The sequence below is a fragment of the Primulina huaijiensis genome, unplaced genomic scaffold (assembly GCF_012295235.1).
Source record: "Primulina huaijiensis isolate GDHJ02 unplaced genomic scaffold, ASM1229523v2 scaffold42383, whole genome shotgun sequence".
In the NCBI taxonomy this organism is placed as follows: domain Eukaryota; kingdom Viridiplantae; phylum Streptophyta; class Magnoliopsida; order Lamiales; family Gesneriaceae; genus Primulina; species Primulina huaijiensis.
The window spans coordinates 1-14,332 of NW_027360165.1; the positions used below are offsets into that span (position 1 = coordinate 1).

A 14,332-nucleotide genomic window follows, 5' to 3' on the forward strand; every position below is an offset into this window, starting at 1 on the left:
TTCCAAATTTTCCAGCTGCAAAATATATGTAGTTTCTTGTAAGTGGATAATGTGTAAGAAGTGATCAAAGGAGAGTTCTCTCACAACGTGGAGCTGCACTTACTGGGACAACTTTATTGACGAGTCCCATTTTATCAGCTTCCGCGGCATTGTAAAATCTTGCCATGAACCACATTTCACGAGCTTTTTTTGGTCCAACCTAATCAGATTCACACCATTAGTTAGGAAATGAAGGATCCCACTACTTGTTATTGCATCGTCTCTCAGTCAGAAAACATCTTTCGAGTTTCGAAACTTACCAAACGATCCATAACAGAAGCTCCGTAGCCAGCATCAAAGCTTCCAACCTTTGGTCCTGTCTGGCCAAAAACAGCATTATCTGCTGCAATTGTCATGTCGCAAACCATATGGAGCACATGTCCACCCCCGACAGCGTAGCCAGCAACCATCGCAATCACGGGCTTTGGGAGACGACGAATTTGCACCTGTAAATCTAGGACGTTCAGGCGACCGAAATTGTCGTAGTCGGAGTATCCATTTTTGCCTCTGAATGATTGATCACCTCCACTGCAAAAGGCTTGTGTGCCCTGTAAAGTTTTGCCAGTTTCAAAATATGGTTGACCAAAATATTAACTAATCTATTACACAATAAATTGCATTGGTTTTCTATTTTTTTTATACCTTTCCAGTGAAAATAATGACCCCGATAGTGGTATCGTCCCTGGCATCATTGAATGCCCGCATGAGCTCCTTCACCGTGTGAGGCCTGAATGCGTTTCTCCTCTCTGGCCTGTTAATTGTTATCTGGTGCCCACAGAAAATGCAGGGTTAAAAACACACCCACCCAGGTAATAACTTGAGGAATCAACAAAAACATTGATGGCAAAAATACCCATATTCTCTGAAAATCTTGATTTCTGGTGTACGTATTTAAAGAAAAAGTACCTTGGCAATGCCTTCTCCGACGGCCTTTTCGTAGATGATATCAGTGAACGGCTTCCCAGACTCATCGGGCACTTGCTTCCATTCCGGGATAAAACCTGGAACTTCTCCGTGCACACGATGGTAGGAATCGTTCAATCTTCCGCTGCAGCTCGACATGGCAATGCCCCCGCTCTCTGCAGCTGGAGTGAAATGCCCGGAAACAGAGGCCATTCTCCTGTTAACAAGGTCGAGATCCTTCTGTGTCATCCCTTCCATTGCTGTATATTCTCCGAGAAGTAGGTCTCCAAATGACTCTGAATGCCTGGGAATTCGAAAAGCAGAGGACTGGAAATTTGGAGGATTTGTTTGTGTTGTGTTCGGTTTTGGAGTGTTGGAAGGTTTATATAGAGGTTGAGGAGGAGATCAGATAATTTTGACAAGCCTACAATAATTCGAGTGAAAATCCAAAATTGTCCATGCCTATTTTTTTTATTAATGAATAAATTATTTTATAATTTTCATAACAATAATGTAAAATAAGGTAAGGTCAATATTCACAAATGGTGTTCTTTTTATTTTTTACAATTTTAAATTAAATTTCCAAGCATGCTGCTTGGCGCAACTCTCTCCAGTCAAAATAGGAAGCACAAGCAGTCAAGCATGCTAGGATTGAAACACAGTTAGTCAAAGATTTAGAATTAATGTTGTTGTTAGTCCTCTTTGCAAGTACATAAATACCAAGAAACCATTCATATATTACTTCTGAAATTCAATAAAATAACATTTAATTTCCGTATGAAACTTCAAGTACAAATAAGATAGGTACAAATTAAATTAATGCATATGATTAGTTTTGATATGGTGAACACTCACAAAAAATTTTTATATGAGTATCGTTAATGTGACGTCTTGTATATTCAATATACGGACGTCACCTCAACCCGTGCTAACACTGTAATGAATATTTATCACGTCAAAATTCTGTATATGATATCAATGTGATACACCCTTCAATCATTCATATTCTGTTTTTTGGCTTTGATTTTTGAATATATACATTTTTATATTCTATGGCACGAACGTCTTTAACTATAATCGGTCAAGAATGGCGTTGCTTGTATTTATTTTCTAATTATTATGGCATTTAACAAATAAAATGAAACAAGAATCATGCTGCTTTAATTTTTTCTTGATTATAATAATTATTCCATTCAAAAATGGCGATTTGATAGATTAATTTCATGGAAAATGTTTTGTCCATGCTTCATTCTCTATAGGGAGGCTTTAAATATTATTTTGTGTCAAAAAAAGTCAGTAGTTTTTGGGAAAATAAAATTGGAGAGTCGAGTTAGAGGCTAAATTGACCGTTGGTGATAGTTAGGAGCCATATTTCCAATTCCACATTTTTTACATGAATCTTATATATATATATACATATATACACATGATTAATCCTACGTAAATTTTACACGATCATATAATAATTAACGTGTGTAATATTATTAATATATTTTAATTAGAAATTATAATTAATTTTATTTAACTTAATGATGTGTTAGTAAAATAATTATATAGATAAATAAAAAATATATTTACAAGAATTTTTTTTATATTATAAAAGTAACGAGTAAGAAAATCCAAAAATATTATGTTGACATTCAAATAAAATAAAGTTGGAATTTAAAAACCAATTTCTTTGGAATAATATTTATCTCATTTTAAATAAAATTTCCCTAGCTTTTACCATATCATTAATTTCATATATATTCACTAATTTATTACATGTACNAAGAAGACTTTGGTTTTACATTTCTATGTAACAAATCGTTTCAACTTTAGGACTTATTCGCTGCCTAAATTGAAACTCCTTAACTTTCAACAACAATCGAGACAATAAGTTTCACAATCAATACAACACAAATATATAGAAAGAATGAATCCTTATATTCAACAATCGAGCAACTCCTCAACGGTCTTGACTAAAACAATTGAGTAGTTGATAAAAGCCCTAGTTGATCCTTGATTATCTCATAGATGTTCTTTGAGTTGATGAATATTGAACAGCAGTTGATATGAATATGAAGGGTGCTCAGAAATTTTTCAGAGAATGCAAGCTTGAAATTTTTTTCGAATGTATGTCAAATCATGTTTCGTCGTAAGAAGCTTTTCTTGGCATCCTCTATTTATAATGTTCTTTGCAATTGCTCGTTCAACATTTGACTGTAGCTCATTAATGCAAAACCACTGTTGTCGTTGTCATTTTTTGATTCACAGTACACTTCATAGAAATAGAAGTGTTATTTATGCTCCAAAAAGTGTTAATACACTACACCTTATCTAATTAGTCAGATATTAGACAAGTTTACCCTTACATTAACTTTTTTGTTAAGGTCAATGGAGGTGTTTAGATGAGAGTGAATAAACACCTCAAAAATTTTTTCTTTTTTTTCTTAAAAGATCTCAAGTGATGTTAGTAATCAATATCAAATATCGATCTTCTAAGTGCAACAGACTACTTGAATAATCAATGCAGAAAAATTCCAACCAAACTTAGTGAACCAAAGCTTCGTAAAATCAGCAAACTAAAACAATAGACAATAAATGAAATGTAGAAAAGTAATACCACATATTTCATGGAAGTTCGAATGATGAAATTCTTATATATGACTTTCATTCTTCTATTTCCAGATTAATTTATAAAAGATTTTGATAGTTACAAAAATTGCGACTGCCCACTCAAGCAAGACTTATCAATTGTGTTATTGAAACTCTTAGCACTTCAACTTTAAAACTCTTAGCACTTCAACTTTAACAAACTCAAATAAATCTGCCAAAAAAAATTCTTTATGTCAATTACAAATACTCACACTAAAATCAGTGAAGATTGATACAATTGTGAGCATAAGACTTAGTACCAATGTCCATAAAATAGATCATATAAAATCTTTATGTGTGTGCTTGTAAATATAAGTAGGACTTTATTTCTCTTGTCAATATTGGATAAATAATGTATGTGGTTCGTATAGCGTAGAAGAGATTCCGAGTCTTGAATTATTAAGTCAAATTTCAGCGACGGCTTCCCAAACTGAAATCGGCAGACCGATAGAGACTTAAATGATGTCTATTGAAATAAGCGCGAAAGGTTTTATGGAATAAGCTAATGCTGAATTTTTACTTTCTATATGAATTTTAGATATTTTTTATTAGCAACACTCTATTGATCATTTCTCCATTTTTGGTCTTTTATCCGGAGTTTTAGCAGGAGTACATAAAATTTTGGTTAATTTTTTTTTAATAAATACATAAAAAATATTGGAGTATACAAAATTTCGATTTACCAAAATTTTATTAATCTTAAAATTTTAAATAATTAAAGTAGCGAGGTTTAAAATACTTAGAGAACAATATACATCAAATTAAACAAACTATGTTTAATTCAAAATTAACGATTAAATTGAGATTAAATCAAATTTATGTGTTCTATCAAAATTTAATTTCTATTTTGAATTATATTAATTAAAGAACGAGTTTATTATAATTATAATATAAGAAAAAATTTAGGGTGGGTAATATTAAAAATTAATTAGATAAAAAGATATATTGGAACATGGTTAACAAATTATGAAGTATAAATAATATTATCCAGAATAAAATATCTATTTATGTAAAACGCTAGGGTAAATTGGAAAGATTTTTGGTGTGACATGTCATTCCAAAATGGATATTTCATTTTATGTTTTTATTGGTACTTTTAAAATAATATTTTGTTATTATAATATTTCAATCTTAAGTTGAAAGGGAAGAAAAATAAATAGGGATATTTATAAAAAAAATTCACCAGTATCAACTAATCCGATCTAAAATATATGATTTATACTCATTACCATGTTGATCACCGATATTCACAATAAAAGATAATAATCCTAGCATAAAAAGTAATACTTTTTCATGGATGACCCAAATAAGATATTCGTCTCACAAAATACGACCTAGACCTTTTCACAAGAGACCTAATCTACAAACATATGCTTATTATTTCAGATTATTCAATCCAAAAAAATTATTTAAAGATATGATAAATTTTTATCACTTAAACCCGCATATATGAGTTGGCTGATAACTTTTTTAATCGTTAAAAATATGATTTTACCCTTAACAAATAATATGAGTATGCTTTTGCTTTATTTAATTTAATAAATATATTTTTCTTTATTTTATCCAAAGATTTAGAAAAGGCTCAAAACAACTCCATCAAGTTTATTATAACCGTAATATAAAACAAATGATGAAACAATTAATTTGGTGAAATCGGAAAGTTTATTGCTTAAGAAGACAGAACGAACATGTTTAATTGTTCTGTCTTCAAAGTACAATCTTATTGTTTCCCAATATAATATGAAAATATAAATGAAATCAAGGAAGACGGGGGAATTTGGAGAAGTCAGGCTTCCTGTGTTGCAAGTATGAGTTCTTCCCCTCTGCACCTTCCTCAGTGCCATAAAACAAAAGAGTCCCATCTCCAGCAATTTGCTGTAACGCAAGAAATTATATTTTATTACTATATAAATCATATTTTCAAGAAATTATTCGATGCCTCTTCAAGAAAGAAGTTTACTACGTACCTGAAGTCCAGAGTGACCGTCGTCGACTGCGTTGAGAGCCGATTTGAGGACACGAATTGCCATTGGGCTGTTCCTCATGATTTCTCTGCACCATTTGATTGTCTCCTCTTCCAAATTTTCCAGCTGCAAAATATATGTAGTTTCTTGTAAGTGAATAATGTGTAAGAAGTGATCAAAGGAGAGTTCTATCACAACGTGGAGCTGCACTTACTGGGACAACTTTATTGACCAGTCCCATTTTATCAGCTTCCGCGGCATTGTAAAATCTTGCCATGAACCACATTTCACGAGCTTTTTTTGGTCCAACCTAATCAGATTCACACCATTAGTTAGGAAATGAAGGATCCCACTACTTGTTATTGCATCGTCTCCCAGTCTTCAGATTGCAATATCAGAAATCTATCGAGTTTCAAAACTTACCAAACGATCCATAACAGAAGCTCCGTAGCCAGCATCAAAGCTTCCAACCTTTGGTCCTGTCTGGCCAAAAACAGCATTATCTGCTGCAATTGTCATGTCGCAAACCATATGGAGCACATGTCCACCCCCGACAGCGTAGCCAGCAACCATCGCAATCACGGGCTTTGGGAGACGACGAATTTGCACCTGTAAATCTAGGACGTTCAGGCGACCGAAATTGTCGTAGTCGGAGTATCCATTTTTGCCTCTGAATGATTGATCACCTCCACTGCAAAAGGCTTGTGTGCCCTGTAAAGTTTTGCCAGTTTCAAAATATGGTTGATCAAAATATTAACTAATCTATTACACAATAAATTGCATTGGTTTTCTATTTTTTTTATACCTTTCCAGTGAAAATAATGACCCCGATAGTGGTATCGTCCCTGGCATCATTGAATGCCCGCATGAGCTCCTTCACCGTGTGAGGCCTGAATGCGTTTCTCCTCTCTGGCCTGTTAATTGTTATCTGGTGCCCACAAAAAATGCAGGGTTAAAAACACACCCACCCAGGTAATAACTTGAGGAATCAACAAAAACATTGATGGCAAAAATACCCATATTCTCTGAAAATCTTGATTTCTGGTGTACGTATTTAAAGAAAAAGTACCTTGGCAATGCCTTCTCCGACGGCCTTTTCGTAGATGATATCAGTGAACGGCTTCCCAGACTCATCGGGTACTTGCTTCCATTCCGGGATAAAACCTGGGACTTCTCCGTGCACACGATGGTAGGAATCGTTCAATCTTCCGCTGCAGCTCGACATGGCAATGCCCCCGCTCTCTGCAGCTGGAGTGAAATGCCCGGAAACAGAGGCCATTCTCCTGTTAACAAGGTCGAGATCCTTCTGTGTCATCCCTTCCATTGCTGTATATTCTCCGAGAAGTAGGTCTCCAAATGACTCTGAATGCCTGGGAATTCGAAAAGCAGAGGACTGGAACTTTGGAGGATTTGTGTTTGTGTTGTGTTCGGTTTTGGAGTGTTGGAAGGTTTATATAGAGGTTGAGGAGGAGATAAGATAATTTTGACAAGCCTACAATAATTCGAGTGAAAATCCAAAATTGTCCATGCCTATTTTTTTTTTATTAATGAATAAATTATTTTATAATTTTCATAACAATAATGTAAAATAAGGTAAGGTCAATATTCACAAATGGTGTTCTTTTTATTTTTTACAATTTTAAATTAAATTTCCAAGCATGCTGCTTGGCGCAACTCTCTCCAGTCAAAATAGGAAGCACAAGCAGTCAAGCATGCTAGGATTGAAACACAGTTAGTCAAAGATTTAGAATTAATGTTGTTGTTAGTCCTCTTTGCAAGTACATAAATACCAAGAAACCATTCATATATTACTTCTGAAATTCAATAAAATAACATTTAATTTCCGTATGAAACTTCAAGTACAAATAAGATAGGTACAAATTAAATTAATGCATATGATTAGTTTTGATATGGTGAACACTCACAAAAAATTTTTATATGAGTATCGTTAATGTGACGTCTTGTATATTCAATATACGGACGTCACCTCAACCCGTGCTAACACTGTAATGAATATTTATCACGTCAAAATTCTGTATATGATATCAATGTGATACACCCTTCAATCATTCATATTCTGTTTTTTGGCTTTGATTTTTGAATATATACATTTTTATATTCTATGGCACGAACGTCTTTAACTATAATCGGTCAAGAATGGCGTTGCTTGTATTTATTTTCTAATTATTATGGCATTTAACAAATAAAATGAAACAAGAATCATGCTGCTTTAATTTTTTCTTGATTATAATAATTATTCCATTCAAAAATGGCGATTTGATAGATTAATTTCATGGAAAATGTTTTGTCCATGCTTCATTCTCTATAGGGAGGCTTTAAATATTATTTTGTGTCAAAAAAAGTCAGTAGTTTTTGGGAAAATAAAATTGGAGAGTCGAGTTAGAGGCTAAATTGACCGTTGGTGATAGTTAGGAGCCATATTTCCAATTCCACATTTTTTACATGAATCTTATATATATATATACATATATACACATGATTAATCCTACGTAAATTTTACACGATCATATAATAATTAACGTGTGTAATATTATTAATATATTTTAATTAGAAATTATAATTAATTTTATTTAACTTAATGATGTGTTAGTAAAATAATTATATAGATAAATAAAAAATATATTTACAAGAATTTTTTTTATATTATAAAAGTAACGAGTAAGAAAATCCAAAAATATTATGTTGACATTCAAATAAAATAAAGTTGGAATTTAAAAACCAATTTCTTTGGAATAATATTTATCTCATTTTAAATAAAATTTCCCTAGCTTTTACCATATCATTAATTTCATATATATTCACTAATTTATTACATGTACGCTGCCCTGATTGCAATTTATTTTATTTTTGAAATAAGCAGAAATTTCAAGCATAGACAACCGATTTTGACCCAAACAATTAAATAAATTATGTTCTTTATCTTTCACCCATCATCACATTTAGCTGCCACTCTCGCTTTCCTCGTCGTTTCATATCTCTCTCCAATAATTTTGCAACATACTAAATAGAATAATCTTAGATTTTTTCCTTCCAAAAAAATAAAAGAAAAAGAAAAAATTGGGTCAACTTATAACACATTCATCTGATCAAATATCAGGTCATGCTACATATATAATGGGCGGAGAAATGGACAAAATTGGGTAATTGTCCGGCAGGATTTTTAGTCAAAATGTTTAGGTAATCTCGTCCAACAAAAATATATCTAAGTATAAACTGTCAAATTTTAATTTAATTTTAATTTAATAACAAACATGTTAGTAAGTTTTTTTATACTATTTTTCAATTTTCAAGCTGTCTTCCCTCTTTTGCTAGATGATGCATTTAATTTTAATGCATGCATTTAATAATATAGTTTTTGCAATTTTGAATTTGATTCTGATATATGATATTTGATTTTATAGATTTCTTTATGTTGAATGTGGTTAAATTGGTTAGTTTAAACGGAATTTTATTTTGGTGCGAACATTTTTTTGTGTGATGGCTGATTGAAAAGTACATGATAAAAAGTCTACATACTTTTTTTGTGTTAATTAAGCTCTTACATTTTAGAGATCTTTGTTCAACTTAAAGTTTTCACACTGCTGAAATAAGATAATATAATTTTTACGCATTTTTAACCGATCATATGAGCTAATGATTGTAATTGATAAAAAATAATCTCCAATTTTTTTATTAATTAATCAATTTAAAGAACAAAAGAAGAAAATTTTGAGAATTTTATGACCAACAAATTCATCATAATCCATACATAGCATAAATCAATCGTGCAGTTAAGTATCATAATAATTTCTAGAAAAAGTTATGAAATTGGTAACATAAATTATTTTAATAACGGCGGCCAATTACGTACATTCTCTGATTCCAACAACATAGGTAAGGTAAATACGGATTATACAACAGCTTACATTAGCAACAAAATATAAATATGAATAATATCAAATAATTTTTTTTTCATAATTTAAATAAATATGAATAATATCAAATAACAAACCGTGGGAATTAATGAATTGGAAGTCGAGATTGAGCCAAATTTATGAAGGGTGAATATGGACCGGTTCAGGTACAATGAATAGGTATAATTATATTTCTGAGGTGAAAAATATCTTCAAAAAATACAAAATTTTCTAGAAATTTAATATTACCAAAATATTATTCTCGGTGGTCGAAATACTTGAGCTAAACATAAGTGAAGTAAAATTAATGCATGGCTTTGATGCATTTCCCATCATTGCGGCGGAGTTCTTCTTCACATTATCATCCATGCTTGTGCATTGGAATACAGTCTAAACAAATTGCTTGATTCAGATATGCCTGAATTGCTCAATTTCAGCGCATAAACAAATACCACTGCAAATGCGGCAATCCGCCATGGCTGAAGTTTAGCATGCATAAAGCATGAAACCATCTAGGTATTCTTGTGCGAATCTCGAGCTAAGAATCGGATGTTTCTGGAGTGCTAGCCATGATCAAGAACCTCAATATAACTTTGACCTATATCCTTTCTCATCTTTCTTGCCACAGCAACCTCCCGGAACTCTTTTGAAGTTTCAAAATCCCCAATTTCATAATAAAAGTTTGATGCTTGTAACCAGAGAGCAGGGTCCTCTGGCTCAAGGTCAATCAAGATTTTTGCAGCTCTTTTTCCCGCTTGTTCGTTGTGATGAATCGTGCAACTCCTCAAGATCGAACTCCAAATTATGGCATCAACCTGCCAAGGTGTATCTTTGAGTAACTTTTCTGCTTCGTTTACCAAACCTGCACGGCCAAGAAGATCAACCATACAGGAATAATGCTGTCTCTCTGGATGTAGACCATATCGAGTTTTCATTGCATGGAAGACGGATCTTCCCTCGTCAACAAGTCCTGAATAGCCGCAACCCGTTAATACGCTCAAAAATGTAACTTTGTCTGGTTTAAGACCATTTTGGATCATTGTGTCAAACATTTCAAGGCACTCAAATCCAAATCCATTTCGTGCTAGTGCGCTAATGATTGATGTAAAACAGATAACATTTGGGGAAGTAATTTGATTAAAAACCTGCCGAGAAAATTTAACACCACCTAATCTAGAGTATGCATCAATCAAAGAGCAAGAGACTGTAATGTCATATTCGAAACCCGACTTTATAGAGCAACAATGCAGCAAACCAAAGCTTGCTGCGCTAGCAAATGTTGATATCGATAGTGCTTTCAAAGTTGTAGAAAGACTAGCCTCATCATATCCAATTTTTTCATCAACCATCAGACCAAACAATTCAATCACGTCCTCTGTGAGACCAAATCTCAGTAAAGATGACATAAGACAGTTACAACACTCGAGAGTTCTCTCTGGAACACTCTCAAATATAGCAACCGAGCTCTCGATATCTCCACATTTTCCATACATATCGATCAAAGAAGATTGAACAAGTGTACTGTCCAAATTTAACTTCAAAACGGAACCATGAATTTGTTTCCCTAACATTATACTCTTTGTTGCACTGGATAACTTCAAGAATTCTAAGAATGAAGAAACTGATGGCTTCTTACCAAAACGCTGCATTTGCTGAAAGATTTCAATAGCATCGATGGAGTAACCATTACCTGCACAAACAGAAACCATGGAATTCCAGGAAATCACATCTTCGGGTGGGATACACTTAAATGATTTCCATGCATCGATGAAACTCCCACAAGCAGAGTAAAAGTCAACCAAAGAATTGGCTAGAAACAAATTTGAATTCACCATTCCATTTTTGATAACCAAACAATGCAGCTGCATTCCCTCATCAAGAAACCTCTCATATCCACACCCCCGAATCAAATAACAAAACGTGAGCCCATTCGGTTCCACATTATCTAATTTCATTTCATCATACAATCTTAACAACTCCTTCGATCTTCGTGTATCACAAACCCCACGTAACACAACATTCCAAGTGGCCAAATTTCTCTCTGGTAAGCTACCAAACAATCTTAAACCAGTATCAGAACGACCCATTTTCAAATAAAGATCGACAAGGGCGGAGCCTATGTACAAGTTCAAACTAAACCCAAGAACAATAACTCTACAATGAACTACAGGTCCTTCTCCGTATAACCTCTTGGAGCTACACAAACTTAGAACGGTTGAAAATGTCGATGAATTTTCCACCATGCCCGAGCCAACCATTCGTTTATAAAGAACCAAAGATTCCTTCGAGAACCCAAAACGATAGTACCCTGAAATCATAATGTTCCACGTGATTACATCACGCTCCCGCATTTCATCAAACATCTTGAATGCAATATGTAAAGATCCGGATTTTAATAAGTCAGTAATGATTCTATTATTGGAGTAAATATTAAAATTCCCATTACTATTGTGGCAAAGTGTGTGCAAGGGTAGAGAAAAATGGACTGAATCGACAGGTTTGCATTTGTAAGAGCATTTTGTTGTCACTCTGCCAAAGGAAAACAGCAAGTTTTGACATTTCATCGGTCATAAAAAGAGTTGCAAAATGCAAATTCCCCCTCTAATGGCCAAATTTAAAATTTGATTCTATATAATTTTTAAAAATATAAACTTTTGAAGTGGTATATCCAACACTAGATGTCCAATCATTTATAAAATACTTTTATGTCGTACAACCACTTTTAAGTCATATCAGAACCAACACTTACGTTACTAAGTGAGATTCTGGTTATTTTTACTTTAACGAGAAAAAGTACTATGGACATGTCAATTGTCAACACGAAACTACGATCACCGATTCTAGATGGATCCAACTATACACTTTGGAAAGTTAGGACGATGGTCTACATCAAATCCATTGAAAAAAGTGCATGTCAACGTGTTATAGATGGTTGGACTCCATCAAAGATTGTTGATGAAGATGACCACAATTTTGTTAAACTAGAAAGTGCATGCACGACCGATGAACTACAGATTTCGAACTTCAATTCAAATGCACTCAATGCCATTTTCACTTTCTGTGGACATAAACATGTTTAATCTAATCAACAATTGTGTCTCTCCCAAGTATGCATGTGATATGTTATTGGTGCCATGGTAAATCAGCAAAATTGTGTATCTCTTTCAACTGCTGAATCTGAATATGTGGTACCTGGTAGCTGTTGTTCACAACTCTTGTGGATGAACTAAATGGTAGATGATTATGGTTTCCACAATGAGATCTTGATTGTTTAATCTAATCAACAATTGTGTCTCTTCGGATGCATGTGATATGTTATTGGTGCCATGGTTGTGTATCTCGAGTGCAATTGACATTTCAAAAAATCCAGTGCAACATTATCGTACAAAATACATTGGCATCAAGTTTATTCAAGATTTGGTTGAGAATGAAATAATCCGAATGAAATTTGTTGGAACTGGTGGTCGTAGTGTCGTGTGTTGAATTATTACGGCTTATGATCACGGATTGCGAGACATTGCTACGATCTACAATGTCTATGGCAAACTTTCAGTTGCTTCTTGATGTAGTTGTCCATTCTGGACAAAAAAAAAAGGAAATGAAGATGTTGAAACTGTTGCAAAAATGTCTGAGTTTGCTGATTCTGACCATTGTGAACCAGGAGATGCAGCTTGAAGGAGATGTTTTGTAGTTGGTCTAGTTGGTTTTCTTTTTTTTGTTGCTCTCTCTGGTTAATTTTGTTAGTGTCATTAGTGTTCCTATTGATGAATAAATGGTTGTTCTAGTCCCGTGTTTTCAACATTGCTAACAAAATCGAACGTAACATGATCTAATTCAGGAGGAGATATGTTTTCAAATGCAGGGTAGCTAAATTGTGAGTTGCATGTTAACTCATGAGAGTTCAACTGATTAAAATTTTTAGTTTTTTGTCTAGAAAGACAAAAAAAATAGAGATTGAAAGAAACATAATTTATTTATTAATTATGTTTTGCTTTTGACAATATTGTATTTATTAAATCATAGAGTTTTGTCTTTCTAGACTACATATATTATGACAAAAATTCTAGATATGATATTATTATTTAAAAGATTTATTTTTAATAAAACTCTGATTTCCATATTTTGTATCATTCATTTAATGGAATATAATCTAGGGCAAATGAAGCTTATAAATAATCAAATATTGTTTCTTGTGTATAGAGGTGCGAAAGAGAGAGACACCACATGAGAGAAAGCATGAGAATTGAAGATTTACATCGGAGAAATCAAATGCTTAAGTCAAGTCATATTGTTGTGTTGTGTAGAGTGTTGAAGACACGCAGACACAACACATTATCACAGTGTTGATTTGTGGGTTGTTCATCAAACCAAATTTCGGTTTCAGAAATGCTGCATCCGTAGTTTTGGTTACTTGGTTTGATATATGTTTTGGATGCACTTTGTTACATCAATTTTTAGCAATGTGTGTAATGTTTATATAAGAGTGCTGAAATGTCAAAGCGTTAGCTTCATGTTGGTCTGAAAATTTCAATTTTGCGTTCTTCATATTTACATTTGATCCCATTTTTGGATCCATTCCTTATTTATTTGCCGCGTTCCATTGTTGCTGTATTATAGCTCTGTTGAGTTGTTATGCATTAATTTCCCTATTTAATGTTGTAATAAATTACTCAGATTTATCTCAATTTGCAAAACTCTTCTTACAAAATCTTACATACTCCATTAAACAAGAAAACATTTTTCATATTCATTAGACTTTCCCTTCTTAGGTACTGCATCGTTTTTCTGCATTCACTGAATTTTCGATTTAATCATATATTTCGACTCGATTCAAACAATTCTCGGTGTTAGTCTTAGTCCTGATGAGCAAATCTT

The 14,332-nt window shown here is 33.0% G+C and overlaps 3 protein-coding genes across 3 annotated transcripts; all 3 read right to left on the reverse strand.

Moving 5' to 3' along the window:
- Positions 1 to 6: 6 nt before the first annotated feature.
- Positions 7 to 1,307, reverse strand: LOC140969583 (1,4-dihydroxy-2-naphthoyl-CoA synthase, peroxisomal-like; the record flags this gene model as incomplete). Its single annotated transcript, XM_073430975.1, has 5 exons — positions 946 to 1,307; positions 682 to 804; positions 300 to 587; positions 104 to 199; positions 7 to 15 (listed from the first exon to the last, which is right to left on the reverse strand). Coding segments are annotated over exons 1-5 (771 nt in total), but the record flags the coding sequence as incomplete, so codon positions are not given.
- A 3,842-nt stretch (positions 1,308 to 5,149) lies between these two features.
- LOC140969580 (1,4-dihydroxy-2-naphthoyl-CoA synthase, peroxisomal-like) lies at positions 5,150 to 6,981 on the reverse strand. Its single transcript, XM_073430972.1, has 6 exons — positions 6,613 to 6,981; positions 6,349 to 6,471; positions 5,967 to 6,254; positions 5,758 to 5,853; positions 5,547 to 5,669; positions 5,150 to 5,454 (listed from the first exon to the last, which is right to left on the reverse strand). The coding sequence occupies exons 1-6, from the start codon at positions 6,865 to 6,867 to the stop codon at positions 5,338 to 5,340; spliced, it is 1,002 nt and encodes a 333-aa protein (XP_073287073.1). The 5' UTR covers positions 6,868 to 6,981; the 3' UTR covers positions 5,150 to 5,337.
- Positions 6,982 to 9,641: 2,660 nt separating this feature from the next.
- LOC140969581 (pentatricopeptide repeat-containing protein At1g74600, chloroplastic) lies at positions 9,642 to 12,054 on the reverse strand. The gene has a single exon (XM_073430973.1). The coding sequence runs from the start codon at positions 12,019 to 12,021 to the stop codon at positions 10,021 to 10,023; it is 2,001 nt and encodes a 666-aa protein (XP_073287074.1). The 5' UTR covers positions 12,022 to 12,054; the 3' UTR covers positions 9,642 to 10,020.
- Positions 12,055 to 14,332: the final 2,278 nt, after the last annotated feature.